The 16,625-nt window shown below is 29.7% G+C and overlaps 4 protein-coding genes across 6 annotated transcripts; 2 read left to right on the top strand and 2 right to left on the bottom strand.

The window, feature by feature from the left end:
- Window positions 1–1,460: 1,460 nt before the first annotated feature.
- Window positions 1,461–5,755, bottom strand: Ctps (CTP synthase). Of its 2 annotated transcripts, none has more exons than XM_076314649.1 (11): window positions 5,444–5,755; window positions 4,822–4,992; window positions 4,658–4,725; window positions 4,426–4,557; window positions 4,049–4,213; window positions 3,674–3,961; window positions 3,508–3,596; window positions 3,098–3,396; window positions 2,899–3,006; window positions 2,498–2,710; window positions 1,461–2,417 (listed from the first exon to the last, which is right to left on the bottom strand). In XM_076314649.1, the coding sequence occupies exons 1-11, from the start codon at window positions 5,607–5,609 to the stop codon at window positions 2,329–2,331; spliced, it is 1,788 nt and encodes a 595-aa protein (XP_076170764.1). In that variant the 5' UTR covers window positions 5,610–5,755; the 3' UTR covers window positions 1,461–2,328. The 2 variants fall into 2 exon arrangements, with proteins under 2 accessions (XP_076170764.1, XP_076170756.1); XM_076314641.1 differs by having other exon boundaries at window positions 4,658–4,743; window positions 5,444–5,754.
- A 413-nt stretch (window positions 5,756–6,168) lies between these two features.
- Rps15 (ribosomal protein S15) lies at window positions 6,169–7,104 on the top strand. The gene is made up of 3 exons (XM_076314661.1): window positions 6,169–6,242; window positions 6,436–6,521; window positions 6,703–7,104. Exons 1-3 carry the CDS (start codon window positions 6,234–6,236, stop codon window positions 7,049–7,051), a joined length of 444 nt encoding a protein of 147 aa, XP_076170776.1. The 5' UTR covers window positions 6,169–6,233; the 3' UTR covers window positions 7,052–7,104.
- Window positions 7,105–8,083: 979 nt separating this feature from the next.
- On the top strand, window positions 8,084–11,212 carry Alpha-phers (phenylalanine--tRNA ligase alpha subunit). 2 transcript variants are annotated; one of them, XM_076306493.1, is made up of 8 exons: window positions 8,084–8,262; window positions 8,524–8,864; window positions 8,947–9,168; window positions 9,253–9,368; window positions 9,443–9,627; window positions 9,765–10,126; window positions 10,242–10,343; window positions 10,493–11,212. In XM_076306493.1, the coding sequence occupies exons 1-8, from the start codon at window positions 8,122–8,124 to the stop codon at window positions 11,127–11,129; spliced, it is 2,106 nt and encodes a 701-aa protein (XP_076162608.1). In that variant the 5' UTR covers window positions 8,084–8,121; the 3' UTR covers window positions 11,130–11,212. The 2 variants fall into 2 exon arrangements, with proteins under 2 accessions (XP_076162608.1, XP_076162616.1); XM_076306501.1 differs by having other exon boundaries at window positions 10,242–10,370; window positions 10,493–10,629.
- Window positions 11,213–12,018: 806 nt separating this feature from the next.
- On the bottom strand, window positions 12,019–12,996 carry LOC143150529 (uncharacterized). Its single transcript, XM_076318872.1, has 2 exons — window positions 12,778–12,996; window positions 12,019–12,157 (listed from the first exon to the last, which is right to left on the bottom strand). Exons 1-2 carry the CDS (start codon window positions 12,994–12,996, stop codon window positions 12,077–12,079), a joined length of 300 nt encoding a protein of 99 aa, XP_076174987.1. The 3' UTR covers window positions 12,019–12,076.
- Between the last annotated feature and the right edge of the window lie 3,629 nt (window positions 12,997–16,625).

Here is a 16,625-nt window from a genome sequence, read left to right as displayed (position 1 = left end):
AAAAATGTTCTCAGTATTATTTGTAATGCTTACCGTCCAAAGTGCATTTTAATTTTTTTTATATTTATTTTGTTTACATTTGTTTATATGTATTACAAATATTTTATTTTCTTCGACTTATAATAATCCAAATTCGCTACTATAACTTAAAATTAGTTTAGTACCATTAATCGTATGTTATACGTGTAACAGTAAGAGTGTACATATATCATTTTTATACGAAGAAAATGTTTTATTGTAACATGCCAGTGTATATTTTATATACTGTATTTGGCAGAACGCATGTGCTGCTCAATAAAGACAAAAATCGAGATCATGATTATGTAATAATTCCTTAAAATATAGTTACACAAAGTACAGAATTCGTAAAAGTTCTGCAAAGTTGCCATAAGTATGCTAGAAGACACTTTAATTTTATGTTTTCATGTGAACTACGAGGAAATTGAACATCAGATTTGTGAGAAAACTTTATTTCGTCATAAAATATAGTTTTCAATTTTATCACAATATATTGTTGAAATTATGGGGTTCGGCCGAATAATATTTTCAAGCGGGCGTGACGTAATTCTTGGACTAAGAATAAGAAAAAAATATAAAATAAAATTTTTTTATTCGAATCTTAGTTTGCGGGAAAATAGAGTTACAAAATCCGCTACGTACGTTTGCTATTTCAGTTAAGGTGCAGTTTTCGGGCAACATATAACGCGTGTCATGTTTGTAAATAATATATGCACAATATTCAAACATTACTAGAGCAAGGAAAAACACAAATTTTTAATTAGTAAAATTTTATTCAATCGACTATAGAATTGTTGAAACTGTTGTCTTCAAACTCGATTTTCTCAAAAACTGAGCCTCGAAAAGAAGAATTTTATTTTATATTTTTTTTCTTATTTTTTTGTATGAAGAATCATATCGTACCCGCTTGTATTTATTATTCGTCCGGATCCTGTATATATACTGATTAAAATAATGAGAAATGTATTTACTCGTAAAATGTAAAATTTTAATTTTGTTACGAAATAATGTTTAAAATGTACTGTTCAATGAAAGTCGTGAATATCTACAGTAGTAGAATTAAAACTTTCTTAAACCGATTGTGAACTTGTAAAGTATATGTAGATTTAATATCAAACAACAATTATAGGAAATACAATTAAATAGATGTTAATAATTACACTAAAACGAATGAAGTTCGTTTATAAATAAATAATGCAGATATAAAAGCATTCATCATGTTTTGTACATTGTATTCGAGACAAAATTAAACAAAAATCTTTGTACACAAAATATAATTCTTCGAACATTTGCTAATATCACTTGTCTATTTTATGAAAATTAATTCTACAAGATAATGATGGCAATAAAAAAGTTACTAAGTTTTATTAGTATGGAAAGTTTGCTATGCCTCTAACAAAATTTTGTAAATTATTTAGTATATTTTTTCACTATACTAAACTTTGTTACGTACACGTTTTTTCTTTAGTAACTGATCTATTTCACATACATTTTATAGCAAAACTATGTTGTAAAATTCTATATAATATTCTTATGGTATAACTTTGTGCGTGTGTTTGTTACATATTTTAAGTCGATTGAGATAAATGGGAACATCTAAATATCAATTTACTTTTTGTTGTATGAAAAAACTTATTAGAACACAATTGCCCTATTTTAATAGCTACATGTAATCATGGAAAGAATTTTTCTCAAGGCCTTTTTTTAAAATGAAAATTCGCCCTCGTCAATATATCTTTCCTTATCACGATAGAGCATAAAAACAAATTTAACGACCATAATAACCTTATTATTTTAGAATTTATTCTCAAGATTTTTACATCAAAAGATATTTTAACTTTTTTAAATATTTATGGGGCAGATCGAATTACACATTCGTATCCGTAGGTATACATTGGCTGTTATTGGAAGAATAACCGAAGGTACTTTCTTTTACACCTGAATTGCAATTTTTAAGGCTATAAAGTGCTCAAAATGGTAACTTTTAACGTCAATGGATATTTGAAATTTCTTAATTAATTTTTCTACGACTTTATCCTAAGAAGTTTTATCATGCAGTAAAAAATAAGGCAGATATCTAGATAATACAATTTAGCCAAGACACCTTATATATTAAAATTATGCTATATTGTGTGTATAAGTTTTATACATGCATGCGCTCGCCCGCACGTATGTACATACGCACACGTACACACACTTGAATGTATACTCTACATTTATTTCTAAGGAAAGTTTTCGTTTTTCTATTGTATATATATACGAATAATGTTTTCATTAAAAATATTTTTATGGCAATATTAAATCAGAGATTTAATCGTAGGTACCGGATGTTGCGCTACCACTCCTACTTGCATCACTGGTTTGCTGCTTTACGATTTGATCCAGGTGATATTCACTATCTGTTAAAAATGATAAATTTCGTATAAATTATAATAGTAGAAAAAAGTACAAAAAGTGTAAGAAATTGTTAATTTATTACCTGATTCATTATCACTAACTTGATGAGGCGAAAATTTACAACCTTTATTCAAAAAATAGTTTAATTTACCGACACTAGCTAAAATTAATCCTAAGAATGGAGGTGAAGGCTTTAAGGGTCTAGACATATATTCTGGATGAAATTGTGTGGCAACATAATAACTATGGCCTTTTAACTCTGCAATTTCCATACATTCACGGTTTTCATCATGACCTTGAAAAAGATACAAATACAATTATTCTACAACTTCAATCTTCTACAACTGATATTGTATTGAAAATATAAACATTCTTTTTGAATAACAACTATAGAAATTGTATAACATTCTCCATGTAAAAGAGCTTTATATTTTAAAGAATGTGATTTGACTATAGATTAAAAATTAATCGTACTATATTTACCTACGAAACGCAATCCAGTTTCTTCCAAAACCTTGATATATTTTGGATTAATTTCATACCTATGTCTATGTCTCTCTTCTATGTACTCCTTGTTACCATATAATTGTTCTATAGAAACATAAGAATGGTTTAAAATATTTTAATATACGATAAACACATGAAAATGTAATTTACATTCCATAAACATTATTCTACTAACTTATGATCGAATTATCCTTGATGAATCGAGTATATCTTTTACCAAGTCTCATGGTACCACCCATTTGACCTGAATTATGTTCTGGCATATCTATAACAACAGGATGATCAGTAGTTGGATCAATTTCTGTGCTATTTGCAGTCTCCATGCCCAAAACGTTTCTTGCAAATTCAATAATTGCTACTTGTAATCCTAAACAAATACCAAGAAACGGCTTATCACTCGTCCTGCACCATTTACATGCCTCCATTTTCCCTGTCATTCCCCTTTCTCCAAAACCTCCTGGCACTATGACGCCACTAAACATAATAGATATAACATAAGAAGGTAAGAAATACAAAAAAAAATCGACAAAAATGTATTTATATATTATGCATACATAACAATTTAAAAAGAATTTAGATTCTTACTTGCTTTTGCAAAGTAAATGCCAAGCTTCATGGTATAATACAGGATTGGATGTTTTTGTAGCTCGTTCTAAATTATTAGATTCTATATACTAAAATTATAATCATATAAAATAATAGTAATCATTATTATATAGACTGTAATAAAAAGTCATGTTTAATACTTTACCGTTAAGTTAAGTTTGTAGCCAACTTGAATGCATGCATGCTGTAATGCTTTTGTAACAGAGGCATAGGAATCTTCCAGTTTTGTGTATTTTCCTACTAATGCAATATTTACTTCCTTTCGTAAGTGATCAATACGATCTGCCAAATCCCTCCATTTTCGCATGAAACATCGTGGACGTGGCAATCCAATATTTAACTGTAGTCTGTCGTTTAAAAATTCAATGACACCTTGAGATTCCATCAGTAAAGGTACTCGATATATAGATGTTAAGTCATGTATAGTTATGACCTAAGAAATTGAAGTATGTACCAATTATTTTTTTTTAAACATTCAAATCGAAACAAGCAAGATGCTAAAGAAGCAAAGAAACTTTACCTGGTCTGGACCAACATGACAGAAATTTGATATTTTCTCTTTTACCGAGTCACCTATAGGTTTCTCAGACCTACAAACTATAAGATCAGGAGATAAACCCAATCCACGTAGTTCTCTTATACTAGATTGTGTTGGTTTTGTTTTTGGTTCTCCTGTAGATCGTGGCTGAAAAGAAAATGCATTTTAAATAATGAACTTTCATAGTTATATTTCATTAATATAAATTCATGACTCTATAATTCCAATTGTAAATTTTTATATATAAAAGTTATATAATTCTATAGACTAAAAATAATCCAACTTAATATTTGGCTAAAATTCAAAGTCAATATCTATAACAATGAAGGGAAATTACTTAAGTAAGAACAATTTCATACTTGTGGAATTAAAGACACATGAGCACAGCAAAAGTTTTCTCTTTTGACTCTAAATTGAAACTGTCTGAATGCTTCTACAAATGGCATTCCTTCAATATCTCCAATTGTACCACCTAACTCAACTATGCAAACCTATAAATGACAACATATAGATTAATTTATGCATTGTTAAAAGTAATTTATGTATAGATAATCAAGATTTATTATTAGTAACACACAAATATAATATTACATCTGGTTTATCACCATCCTCTGTCACTGATTGATACGCAATCCTTTCAACCCATTCTTGAATAGCATCTGTTATATGAGGTATTACTAAATTCAAAATTAAATACTTATTTGTTAAATTAAAGCTTTTATTACTGAAAATATTAAACAATTTCAATAATATACCTTGAACAGTTTTTCCTAAATAATCACCACGTCTTTCTCTGGAGATTACATTTTGATAAATTTTCCCTGTTGTTATATTGTTGTCTCTGTGTAAAGTAATATCCAAAAAACGTTCATAATTTCCCAGATCTAGATCTACTTCTCCACCATCATCCAATACATATACTTCTCCTTGAAAAGACAAAAAGAATTTTTGCATATGTAATAAAAGAATACTATGTGATTGTAAAAACAAAGAAAAGTCATTCTTAAATTTTCTTTATAAAAGAATACAAACATACAAATATCATTTTAACCTTAGAATTTAATTTATTTGATTAATTAATTAACCAATTTTTAATAATTATTAATAACTTCATTTAATGTAAAAACATTATAAATGTCGGTTTATCTGTAACATGAACAAAATGACGGTTTTTTTGGAATTTGAAATTTCGTACTAAAAGGGAAGTTTCTCAGAGTGGTAAACACGTGGTAACACGCGAATGATAGTATCGTATAAAATGGCTTCTGACACCACATGGCTATATAAAATTTTGAAATATATAGAAAAATTATATTAAACATTTTGTTTTATTTGGATAGAAGATAAAATAGACGAAATATAGTTATAATGGCATACCATGTTCATATGGAGAAAATGTACCGGCATCTATATTTATGTAAGGATCGATCTTGATAGACGTCACATGAATGCCGCAATGTTTAAGTATAGTCCCAAAAGAGCTTGCAATAACACCTTTGCCGACTCCACTTATTACACCACCGGTCACTAAGATATATTTCATATTTTGTAAGTCAATTGTTCTATACACGACGTGTACAATAATCAGCACTAGTTTTTCATACACGTGCTTATTATTCAGAAGTTCGTAATTTTACGAAATGTTGTTCGACTTCAATAAGAACATAATAAAGGCGCTTCTGCCTTGAATATGTGAGTATGCTAAGCGTGGTCAAGAATTAGCGCCGGTTTAGTTGTATATTTTCATACAAACTAAAATGCAATATGGCTTGCCAGCGGGATTTTCAAGGGCATTGATATAAGTCAAATCGTTAAAATTGTTTTGAATAAACACTCGTTAAATGAAATTAGTTAATGTTTGTAAATGAAAAAATGTTATTCGTGTACATGTATATTAATTGATTAAAGTGAACATTTTATTCGATAATTTAAAAAATTGATATGTATTTTAATATAAGATTGTCTCTGTTACAATGATTATTGCTATTAAAAAAGGCCAATGAATTAAGATAAATTTACAGTCACATTGATTAGAAATATTATTGTGCACAATAAAAACTAATACAACTTTCATCCATCTAGTAATATTTATTTAATGCCACAATTGATTTCCGCAAGGGAAGGACAGTAGTGTTTCTTATTGTCGTTTAACTCAGCATCTGAAAACATGGCCGAGGTACGTATCACAGATATAAAGAAAATATCCAATAAAATCTTCTTCATCTATTATAAAAAATGTATACGAATAAGTAACTACAAATTGTATGGTTTTCCTTTACCTCAAGAGAACATTATTAATTTTTAAGAAGAAACGTAATTTCTATTTGTATACATAACCTCTTTATAATTCTATCATTTATAATTTTTAGGCAGAAGAAACTCAGAAGAAGAAGAGGACTTTCCGAAAGTTCACATTTCGGGGTGTTGATCTTGATCAACTTTTGGATATGCCAAAGTAAGTATTGTTTATATAAAACTTTAATGGTTTAGGATGTTACTCACCAAGTTAACAATAAGAATCAAACATACTTAGCACTCAATTTTTGTGATATTGTATATTCTATAAGAATAAATATTGTACTATTTGTAAAATGAAAAGTAACAATATATTTAGTGTTTGTAAATATTTATTTCAGTGAGCAACTTATGGTTTTGATGCATGCACGTGCCCGAAGGCGGTTTTCTCATGGTTTGAAGCGAAAGTCTATGGCACTTGTAAAAAAGCTACGTAAAGCAAAGAAAGAAACACCGCCAAATGAAAAGCCTGAAATTGTTAAAACTCACTTACGTAATATGATTATTGTACCAGAAATGGTTGGTTCCATTGTTGGTGTTTACAATGGAAAAACATTCAGTCAGGTGGAAATTAAACCAGAAATGATTGGCCATTACTTGGGAGAATTTTCTGTTACTTATAAACCTGTAAAACATGGTAGACCAGGTATTGGTGCCACTCATTCTTCAAGATTTATTCCATTAAAATGATTTGTATTCTTATGTGAATAAAATATTTAAAAATTAAAATATATAGTCATAAATATGTCCTCCATTTATTTATTTATGGGATATGAGTTAAGTGACATTAACTTGTAACTACCCTTATCCTCCGTTTATTTTATATTCTTAATGTTGCATAGATACAACTTTGATATTTAAACTGTAAAATTAATTATCCAACCAATTAACAGATTATAATTTATCAAATATTTATTACTGAATTTTGATACGTTCACTTATGTGCCACTTAAATAAAATATACAAAATATTATTTATATGTATCAGATTTCATTCTCAAAATAATGTAATAGGTTGCTCAATAAGTTTTATCGTTCGATAAGAAATGGAGCTATTAGATTCGTAGTTTTATTTTTCTAAAGATGGTACTACTGTTTGATGAACATGTGTAAAGTTCATGTAGATTTGTCAACTCGTTTGTATATTTACAGTTGTTCAAAGTTGAGGCCTCATAGTATTCTTTTACAATGAAAAAAAGACAAAACTTATTGAACAATCTAGTATTTATTTTATAAAAATGTTATAATTTGATTATAGTTGATAACTCATTACAATCCACTATAATAATATATTTTTATTGTTCGAATTCATGTTTTAATCAAATTTTTTATATTTAATTTTTTATTTAAATATAATTCGAAACATCGTTGAATGTTAATTAAAACAATAAATGATTTTAGAAATTAAAATTTGCTATCCAATTTTCCTTCCATAAAACATGAATTTAAAATATACATTTTTTGGCTGGTTTATATGTAAATATTATCCATTAAGTACAAATTTATTTTTAAATATTTGAAATTACAATTTAGTAATTTAATTCTTGTTAAATTTATTAGTGTAATAATAGATATGTACGACAATAGTGATAATAAACAATATATATTTATAAAACATTGTATAACATATCGACTAAGTTTTAAACGAAATTGTACGTATTATCATATCCAAAAACATAGGATCAATTATATTATGGCATTATTACTCACGTGGTTATTTGCCGGCTGTGTCATTCTAACTAAAGCAATCATATTTCAAATATGTCAAAACAATTGACTGATAAAATTTTGGAATATTTGGACAAGCATGGACAAGTAATTTCTTCCGATTTGGCTATTATTTTTGTAGAAAATCATCAGAAAATAATCGGAGCCATAAAAAGTTTAGAAACAATTGGTGATGTAAGTTCCATGAAACGAATTCTTTATAGTTATTCAAATTTGAGTAATTAGTCACTCTATATTCATTAAGAGTAATTTTTCTATAGATATGTTTTTTTACAAATTTGTATATTTCACATATCCAAAAAATCACCAAAAGTTTACATGTTACCATAACCCTAAAATATTGTATTAATGTTTGTACAAAGTTAATGTCTCGTCGTGTAGGAAAGTTAAAAATTTTTATTGAGTTAATTTATTAGTTTATGATTTGCTGTATAGTTGATCACAGCTAAACAGGTGAAGGAGAAAAAGTGGGAATTAACGTCAGAGGGACAACATGTAGTAAGTTACGGAAGTCATGAAGCAGCAGTTTACAATGCCATCCCTGATGATGGTATACCACAATCTGAAATTATGCAAACTGTACCATTTGCAAAAGTTGGATTCTCTAAAGCATTATTGGCTGGTTGGATAGAAATTAATAAAACCAATGGTGAAACTATTGTCAAAAAGAAAGTATCATCTATTACAGATTTTACACAGATTGATTTAAAAGATCTTACAAATCTAACTGATCGTCTTAGAAGTGATTATAAGAAGAGAAAACTCATTCAAGAAATGTAAGTTGTTTATGATATATGCAAATAATCACAAATAAAATGAAATGAGATAACAAACATATATAATTTTTTTTATCAATAGGGTGATTAAATCTGTACACTTGGGAAAAGGTCCAAACTTTACAACAAAAATTGAAAAATTAGAAACAGAGTTGACTGTAGATTTATTGGTGAATGATGGTTGGAAAAATAAGAAATTTAAACCATATAATTTTTTCGCACTTGGTTCTGCTCTTGAAGTAGGACATTTGCATCCTCTGCTCAAAGTTAGAAGTGAATTCAGAAAAATTTTCCTCGAAATGGGGTATGTAAGTTAAAAAGGTAAATTAAACTTTAAATTTATTTTCTGGCATTTGTTCTACTTGTATTTGTATTATTTATCATTTAGATTCACAGAAATGCCAACGAATAATTTTGTAGAAAGCTCTTTCTGGAACTTTGATGCTTTATTTCAACCTCAACAACATCCAGCTCGAGATGTTCATGACACCTTTTTTGTATCTGGTAGTTTTATCATTAATTTTATTTTATCCAGTAATTTTATACAATAGTACATAAGTTTCAAATTTTCACTCCAGAACCATCTCGTAGCACAAATTTCCCAATAGAATATTTGGAGAAAGTAAAGCGTGTTCACAATGAAGGTGGTTATGGGTCTCTAGGTTATCGTTATGATTGGAAAATAGAAGAAGCACAAAAAAATCTTCTTCGTACTCATACAACTGCTGTCAGTGCTAGAATGCTTTATAAACTTATGCAACAGGTAATTAAATGTTGATACTTTTGTCTATCCAGAAGTCTTAATTGTATTTATCATATTAAATATTTTATATAGAATTATATTATATTTAAAAAATACTCTAATTGAATAGTATTATGAAGGGTACCAATATATTTCAGGATGGTTTTAAACCAGTGAAATACTTTAGTATCGATCGAGTATTTCGGAATGAAACCTTGGATGCTACGCACCTTGCAGAATTTCATCAGATTGAAGGTGTAATCGCAGATTATAATCTTACATTAGGCGACCTAATAGGAATTTTGTACGAATTTTTTAAGAAACTTGGTATTACACAACTTGAGTTTAAACCTGCATATAATCCATACACTGAACCAAGTATGGAAATTTTCTGTTATCATAATGGTCTGAATAAATGGATAGAAATTGGTAATAGTGGAATGTTTCGACCAGAAATGTTATTACCAATGGGATTACCCGATGATGTTAATGTAATTGCTTGGGGATTATCCCTAGAAAGGTATATAAAAACAAATACTATTTACTAATAACTATTTTTCGTTCTTTTTAGTAGAATAGAATGTATATGTATATTAACATAACAAAACTCTAATAGGTAAATATATTTTTCATAGGCCAACTATGATCAAATATGGATTAAACAATATCAGAGATTTAGTAGGATCAAAAGTGGATATGGAAATGGTTTATAACAATCCTATTTGTCGCTTAAACAAGTAAATATTTTTTTAAACATTATTAAGGTATATATGTCAAAATATTTATCAATAGATATTATTATATGTCAACGTATTGTTTTAAAAACTATTTAAATATTAAAAACTGAAATAATAAAAAAATAAAATATAAAATGTTATTTTGACAGAGTCAACCGTATTCCACTACAAAAACAGCAACTTATAAATCAAAAACAAAAATTAGTAGAGCAAAAATCGCCCACGCACGAATTTATACCTTGTAAAATTAAATGTTCAGGGAAATTGGAAAAACAGAAACTTGTGGTATTTTGTGATCCAAAATATCCAATTAAGTTTATAGAATCTTTGTTCAGTCTTGTAAAACCTTATATTAACATTTCTGTGTCAATCCATACACACTCCAGTATCCAACATTTGCCAAATGATTTATCAACATTTTGTTCGGAATATCGAAATAAAAATCAAGATATTGAACTGGATTTGACAATAATTTGGAAGGAAATTGGAATTGATCCAATAATGAAATTACCAGGAATGCACCAAGTAATGGGTGAAATAAACGTAGCACGATATCTTAATCGCTTAATAGAGAGTTATTATCCTCATATATTACGCTACGAAAGCAAAGGTGTATTGTATGCAAATCAAATAGATTATTATTTAGAAACAATACATAGTGTGCTGCATGGAAATGCATTTAAAGGCATTCATAAAAAGTCACGTTACTTAATGGGCGAGGATATATCCATTGCGGACATCATTATGGAATCCCTCAAAAAACATAAATTGTCTGTACGTAAATAAAATGAAAATTGAATTTTACAGAAATTTTATGAATTATTTTTTAATATTAATAAAAAACTACCAAATTTAATTTAATTACATGGAAGTATATGATTTTACGTATGTACTTAGTTTCTAATCGTATTGAATTAAATACTTTTAGAAATACAAAATATTTGTATTCATTTTTTTGTCATACACATTGACATATTACGCAATTAACATAACTAATTTTTCTCTTAGTTATGATCGTACATTTTACTGTATATTACATTCTATGCACAAAGAACAATGTATTTATAATACATCTATTACATATATCGAGTGCAAATATGGCAAATATGTTGCAATAGTGATTTTTAAAAAATATATTAAAAGTAATAAAACTGAAAAGAATGTGTGATTTTAGCATGCAAAACATAAAAAGAAAATGCAAAAATACATAGAGATCAATTGAAATACCTACTGTTTCCAATGGAATATATGCGAATGTGTATTTAATGGATGTTGACGTGTTTGGTACATGCCCTCAGGTGCCTGACATATAAATAGCATGCGCTAGAAGTTAACATACAACTTCAATTGTTTATATACGTTTGGAAAGAAAATCTTCAAATGGCAAAATGGTAGTATTTTTGTGTTTCTCTTCTTTATATACAAATTTTAAACAAAATTAAGACTAGATAGAATAGAGAAAAATTTTCATTACAAATAACACTGATTGTTTGAAAAACAATACGATGTGTCACAAAATTACTCATACTTTTTAATGTTTCTAATCCAAGATAAGAATATAAATATTTTGATAGATACTGAAATTAAATTAAACACAATAAATATTAAATTAAATAAATTATGATGAATGTTTCGTTCGTTCTCGTAAAATGGATTTGAAGGAACAATAAAAGGGTTGCTGTACAAGTTCAACGAAATCGTTGATTCGCTGGAAATTTTTTATTATTCTAATCCTATTTTTGCACGAATCCTGCATTGTGGAGAACACTGTATATTTTTTCCCGTGGAATTTTATCTGATTCACGATCGATTACCTATAATAAAAATTAAAAATGAATATTTGTGTAATTAACTTGTTTATTGTTTTCTGTACAGATATAAAAAAGATATTTGTAACGACATTTATAAATGAGTGCATATGTCTGAATTGATGAAGAAACTTGTAGCGATATTCATTTTAACCTTGACATTAAAGAATTATTTATCCATTAAATATTAGAAATGGAAAACTTTGATTAGAAATAATTAAAGAAAATATTTCAATTTGGCACAGAGTATGTCGTGTACAAATTCAAGCAGATTTCTACAAATTAAAATATTTTATTCTTTTATCATTTAAGATTATAGTCCGTTCAATTTGTAGATTTCGTGTCAACAAAACCATGTGATATATACCAAATAGGTAAAGATACAATTCAATTTTTATGTTAAAAAATTATTGCAAATATTAATGTTCAAAAGAAATCGACAATATTAATATATATATAGGTTCATAAATACTAATTTGTATCAATTGTATTATACTTACATCTATTCGGAGAATAGATGTCTGCCAATACGCTCCGGTCGAAGTCACGTGGTTTTGTTTACTTACGCTCTTTATACTGAACAGTCATAGTAAATGCATCTGTACTGTAAGTTTAGTAAAACTTACCTGCATTTCTTTATTAATGAACCACGATTCCTGCGCAAGTTTGGCAGCGATTCTGGGATTTTTGTAAAAATCGTTTCGTAGATGGTTAGGTAAAGAATCTTCTAGCGCTGAAGTTAACAAATTGGCCGGATGTGGGTACACAGTGCCAGAGGGAAAGTAATACTGCGGCGCAGCCGCACACACTCCCGCAATAATAACGAGCACAATAATCGTATTCATCTTCTGAAATCTTATTCTTGCTAAGGTTCTGGAAAAAGGATACAATTTTTTAAATTTAATCGTGACCATCCGTATTTCATTAATTTTAGCATCTCTATCCAGAGAAAAATTAAGAAAAATATTCGCTATGTATTTAAAAATGTTTCGAGCAACCGCAGAGACTGAAACTGTTCGGGTTTGATATTTCACCACAATGTCGGTCAATATTGTACAGCAGAGTATTCACTTCAATTAAAATAAATCCCTTCAAAATAATATTCATTTGATTTGTTACTGAGATAGCTATTTAAAATAGTATTCGCTGTATTATTCGCTGAATGACTGTTTCAAATAATTTCACGTACAATTATTTAGATGTATTAAAAAAATTCAAATGTTGATTTATAATAGTTTGATCCAAATAATGTTTCGTCAGCGTCGCGCACGAGTGATTTCAATGCGAGGTGTTTCGGTGACTTCGATGCGCGGCGGTTAGTGATTTCAACGCGCGTTAAAAAACGATCGCATCGTATCGAGTGTTCAAATCTCCGTTATCGATATTATATTTAACTACAGCACCCATTGAATTTAACTTATATCACCGTTCCAAAATATTTTTAACAATTTAACAATTTAACATCTGACTGACTACCGTGTCCAAGGTGGTTTCTAAACAGTAAACGATACAAGCTTGCGTAACAAGACTTTCCTTTATGATTTTGTTATTTGGGAACAAACAGAAATATTCGAAATATTACTTCGAGTCGCGAACGGTAATATTTCCTTCTTTCTAACGCGTATTCGTTCGTTTTCGTCCGACGAAATTTCAACTCGAACGAATCCTCATTCCCTCGATATGCAAACAGGGTTCAATCGAAGCCATTATAAGAACAAAAAGTTGGCGCAAAAGCGACTTTCTCTCGCGTATAATACGACACTTTATCCTTTCGATTTTCCACGAAACGGAGATCTAATCCTCACGGTTCATCGAACTTCCGCGACACACAGAATTTCTGCTCCCCAGGACTCGTCGCGCTACTGTTCGATCCACGAACGCGAATTCTCTATTCGCGAAATCCCGCGTTTCCTACACTCACCTCTCGGTCACTCGATAACTTGACTCGAAAGGATCTAGTTATTACTCTTGTGCGTGTCTAACTGAATTCGAGATCCGTTACAGTGTTACTTATATAGCGGCCGGGCCGGCGACTCTTGCGCTGAGGTTACATTCGACGTTTCTTGGTCATTGCCTAGCTTGTGGTCCTTCTGTCGGCCTTACGGTTAGTGAACGAGGCCACTGTTTCTCCTTAAAACATTTCAAGGGTGAAGATCCCTTCGTTGACGACCACCAGACCATTCGTGACCTTCCCCTCTTACGCATTTCTTTTTATTCGCTACGGTTCATGGCGTTGTAATATACAGAGTGTTAAACAAAGTGATCGAGAACTTGAATTTTACTAGAATTTTTGAGTGAAATTGCCAATCATAGTTGCAACTCTCTCCGGTGACATCGATGGAAGGCATTGGTAATGGTGAACGTTCTCCATTGTTAATTTAATGTTTTTGAAAGTGCACATTGCGCTAGCGGTTTTTTTTCTTTTCTTTTCTTTTTTTTTTTTTAACAGAATCATGGATTTTCTTTTACGTAAATCGTTTATTTTTATTATTACGCATACAAAAGTATTAATAAATATTTCATATTTCGTGTTACATATTTCCTTATTCGATTCTTTGCATTTTTCGGAGATTTCTAAGTTGCGTAACGCTTAATTTCGAGCAATTAGTTGTAATTCTACCTTTCATTGATAAAATAATATTTCTTTATGAAAAAAAATATGTGTTTCCTTTTAAATATCTTCAAATAAGTGGGCAAGGCCTGATAAAGTTATTATTGACGGGGTTTGAGAAAAAATTTCACACAGAAAATAATAGAAGCGTTAACAAAAAATAAATAAAATAAATAGTATTCTCAGATAAATAGAATAATAGTTATTCTCAAACAAATGAAATAAATAATTATTCTCGTTAAATATAATCTCATTAGTCGTTAGAAACTTTTTTTATAAAACACCTAAAATTATGTTCATTTTGAATGTGATTTTTATTTTCGTTTAGTAAGTCTAACGGCCTCGACGATTCGAATTCTCTTTTTTAACACCCTGTATGACGACGTTATTAGTGTATCAGGTATAATACTAGACGTATGACACACACTCTACTGTCCGTGAGTTTGGGGTCAAGCATCATTTGATAGTTCTAACTAGAATTACCGGGAGAGAGCGATTTGCGCATTGTTGATCATATACAGAGTGTTTGTGAATTACCGGTAGAAATCTAACCTAGACCAATAGAATTCAGGGGGGAAAGAAAACAAAATAAATTTATAATAATAATTTTCATTTATAATAATAATAGTAATCCATGATTACACGGTAACTATAATCTTTAAAGATTAATCAAATCACATTCCACCTAATACTGTCACATCGATAGTACACATTATCTGTAGTATCTATAAAAATTCTGAGCGTACAACATTAAAGATACATAAAACGTAAGGGGCCAGTAAATCAGATCGTTTCGTTCGAGATTCCGAAATTCGTTTCACTTTTCACGTTCAGGAGAAATACTTCAGTAGGCACGGTGCTCACGTACTACGAATTTCTTAAAAGTCGCTCTCAAAGTCGTCCCGTGTGGTACAAATCAATGCGCGTCGTGAAGTTTCGTAGGTGTAAAGTTCGTACGTGATCGGGTAAAAGTATTTCGTATTTCGCGCTGTGATCTGAATTTCTTTCGATTCTCAAGCGTCGCAATCGCCTCTTTCAAACCGATCCAATTCTTAGTAACGTTTGATATAAATCTGTCTTCCAAAATTTGACGAGTTCAAGTTTTCACAATATGCGTGTACGTAGAAACTTATTATCTCCATTTTCGAGCGACAAAATTGGGGCTACCGATACACTCAAAAGCGAAATGGGCAGCGATTGCTTGCTTGAGAACGATATAACGATAAAATTGTCCCCTGAAAGCGGGTCGAGTAGCGATTTTTGTTCTAAACTGGTCACTCGAAAGCGATATGAAATAAAAAATTGTCACTTAAAAACTGGAACTACCGCAGCTACAGGAATTACCAGATTTCGTACACAATATCGCCATATTCGTTCCATACTATATTCACTTTAGAAACGATAAAAATCTATCGGTCAGTATTATCATTTTGTTTCAAGGATTTCAAAATGTTGACTTTTCTTTTTATTTAGCATTTGAAACCTCAAGTGAGATTTATTTCAGCTTACAAGTGAGATGTGTATAGTGTTACATAGGTACCGACATAAATTACGGTTCTAGTAAGAATGTTGACTTTTATCTTGTTTATCTCGAAGACCAATTTCTCTATAAGATATATATGTACATATATCCAAAATCGGATTGTCTCTTAAACAGGCTCTTTGAGACCTACAGTTAAAGATTATGACTCATTGAAAAATCTCGTCTCCGCTTCAGGATCCTATTCTCATAGTTCAGCGAGTACTCTATGTCCTCCAACTTCTGAACTTCTTTACTCGCTAGTAAGTCCAGAGTTCACTAAACTATTACGTGCCTTCGTATCGCCCGGTGAGTTTCAACCGCCCACGCAGGTTCTCGCGAAC

The sequence above is a fragment of the Ptiloglossa arizonensis genome, chromosome 1, assembly GCF_051014685.1.
Source record: "Ptiloglossa arizonensis isolate GNS036 chromosome 1, iyPtiAriz1_principal, whole genome shotgun sequence".
NCBI classification, from domain to species: Eukaryota; Metazoa; Arthropoda; class Insecta; order Hymenoptera; family Colletidae; genus Ptiloglossa; species Ptiloglossa arizonensis.
Note: the sequence above shows the minus strand (reverse complement) of the source record. Positions and strands in the feature narration are given on the sequence as shown.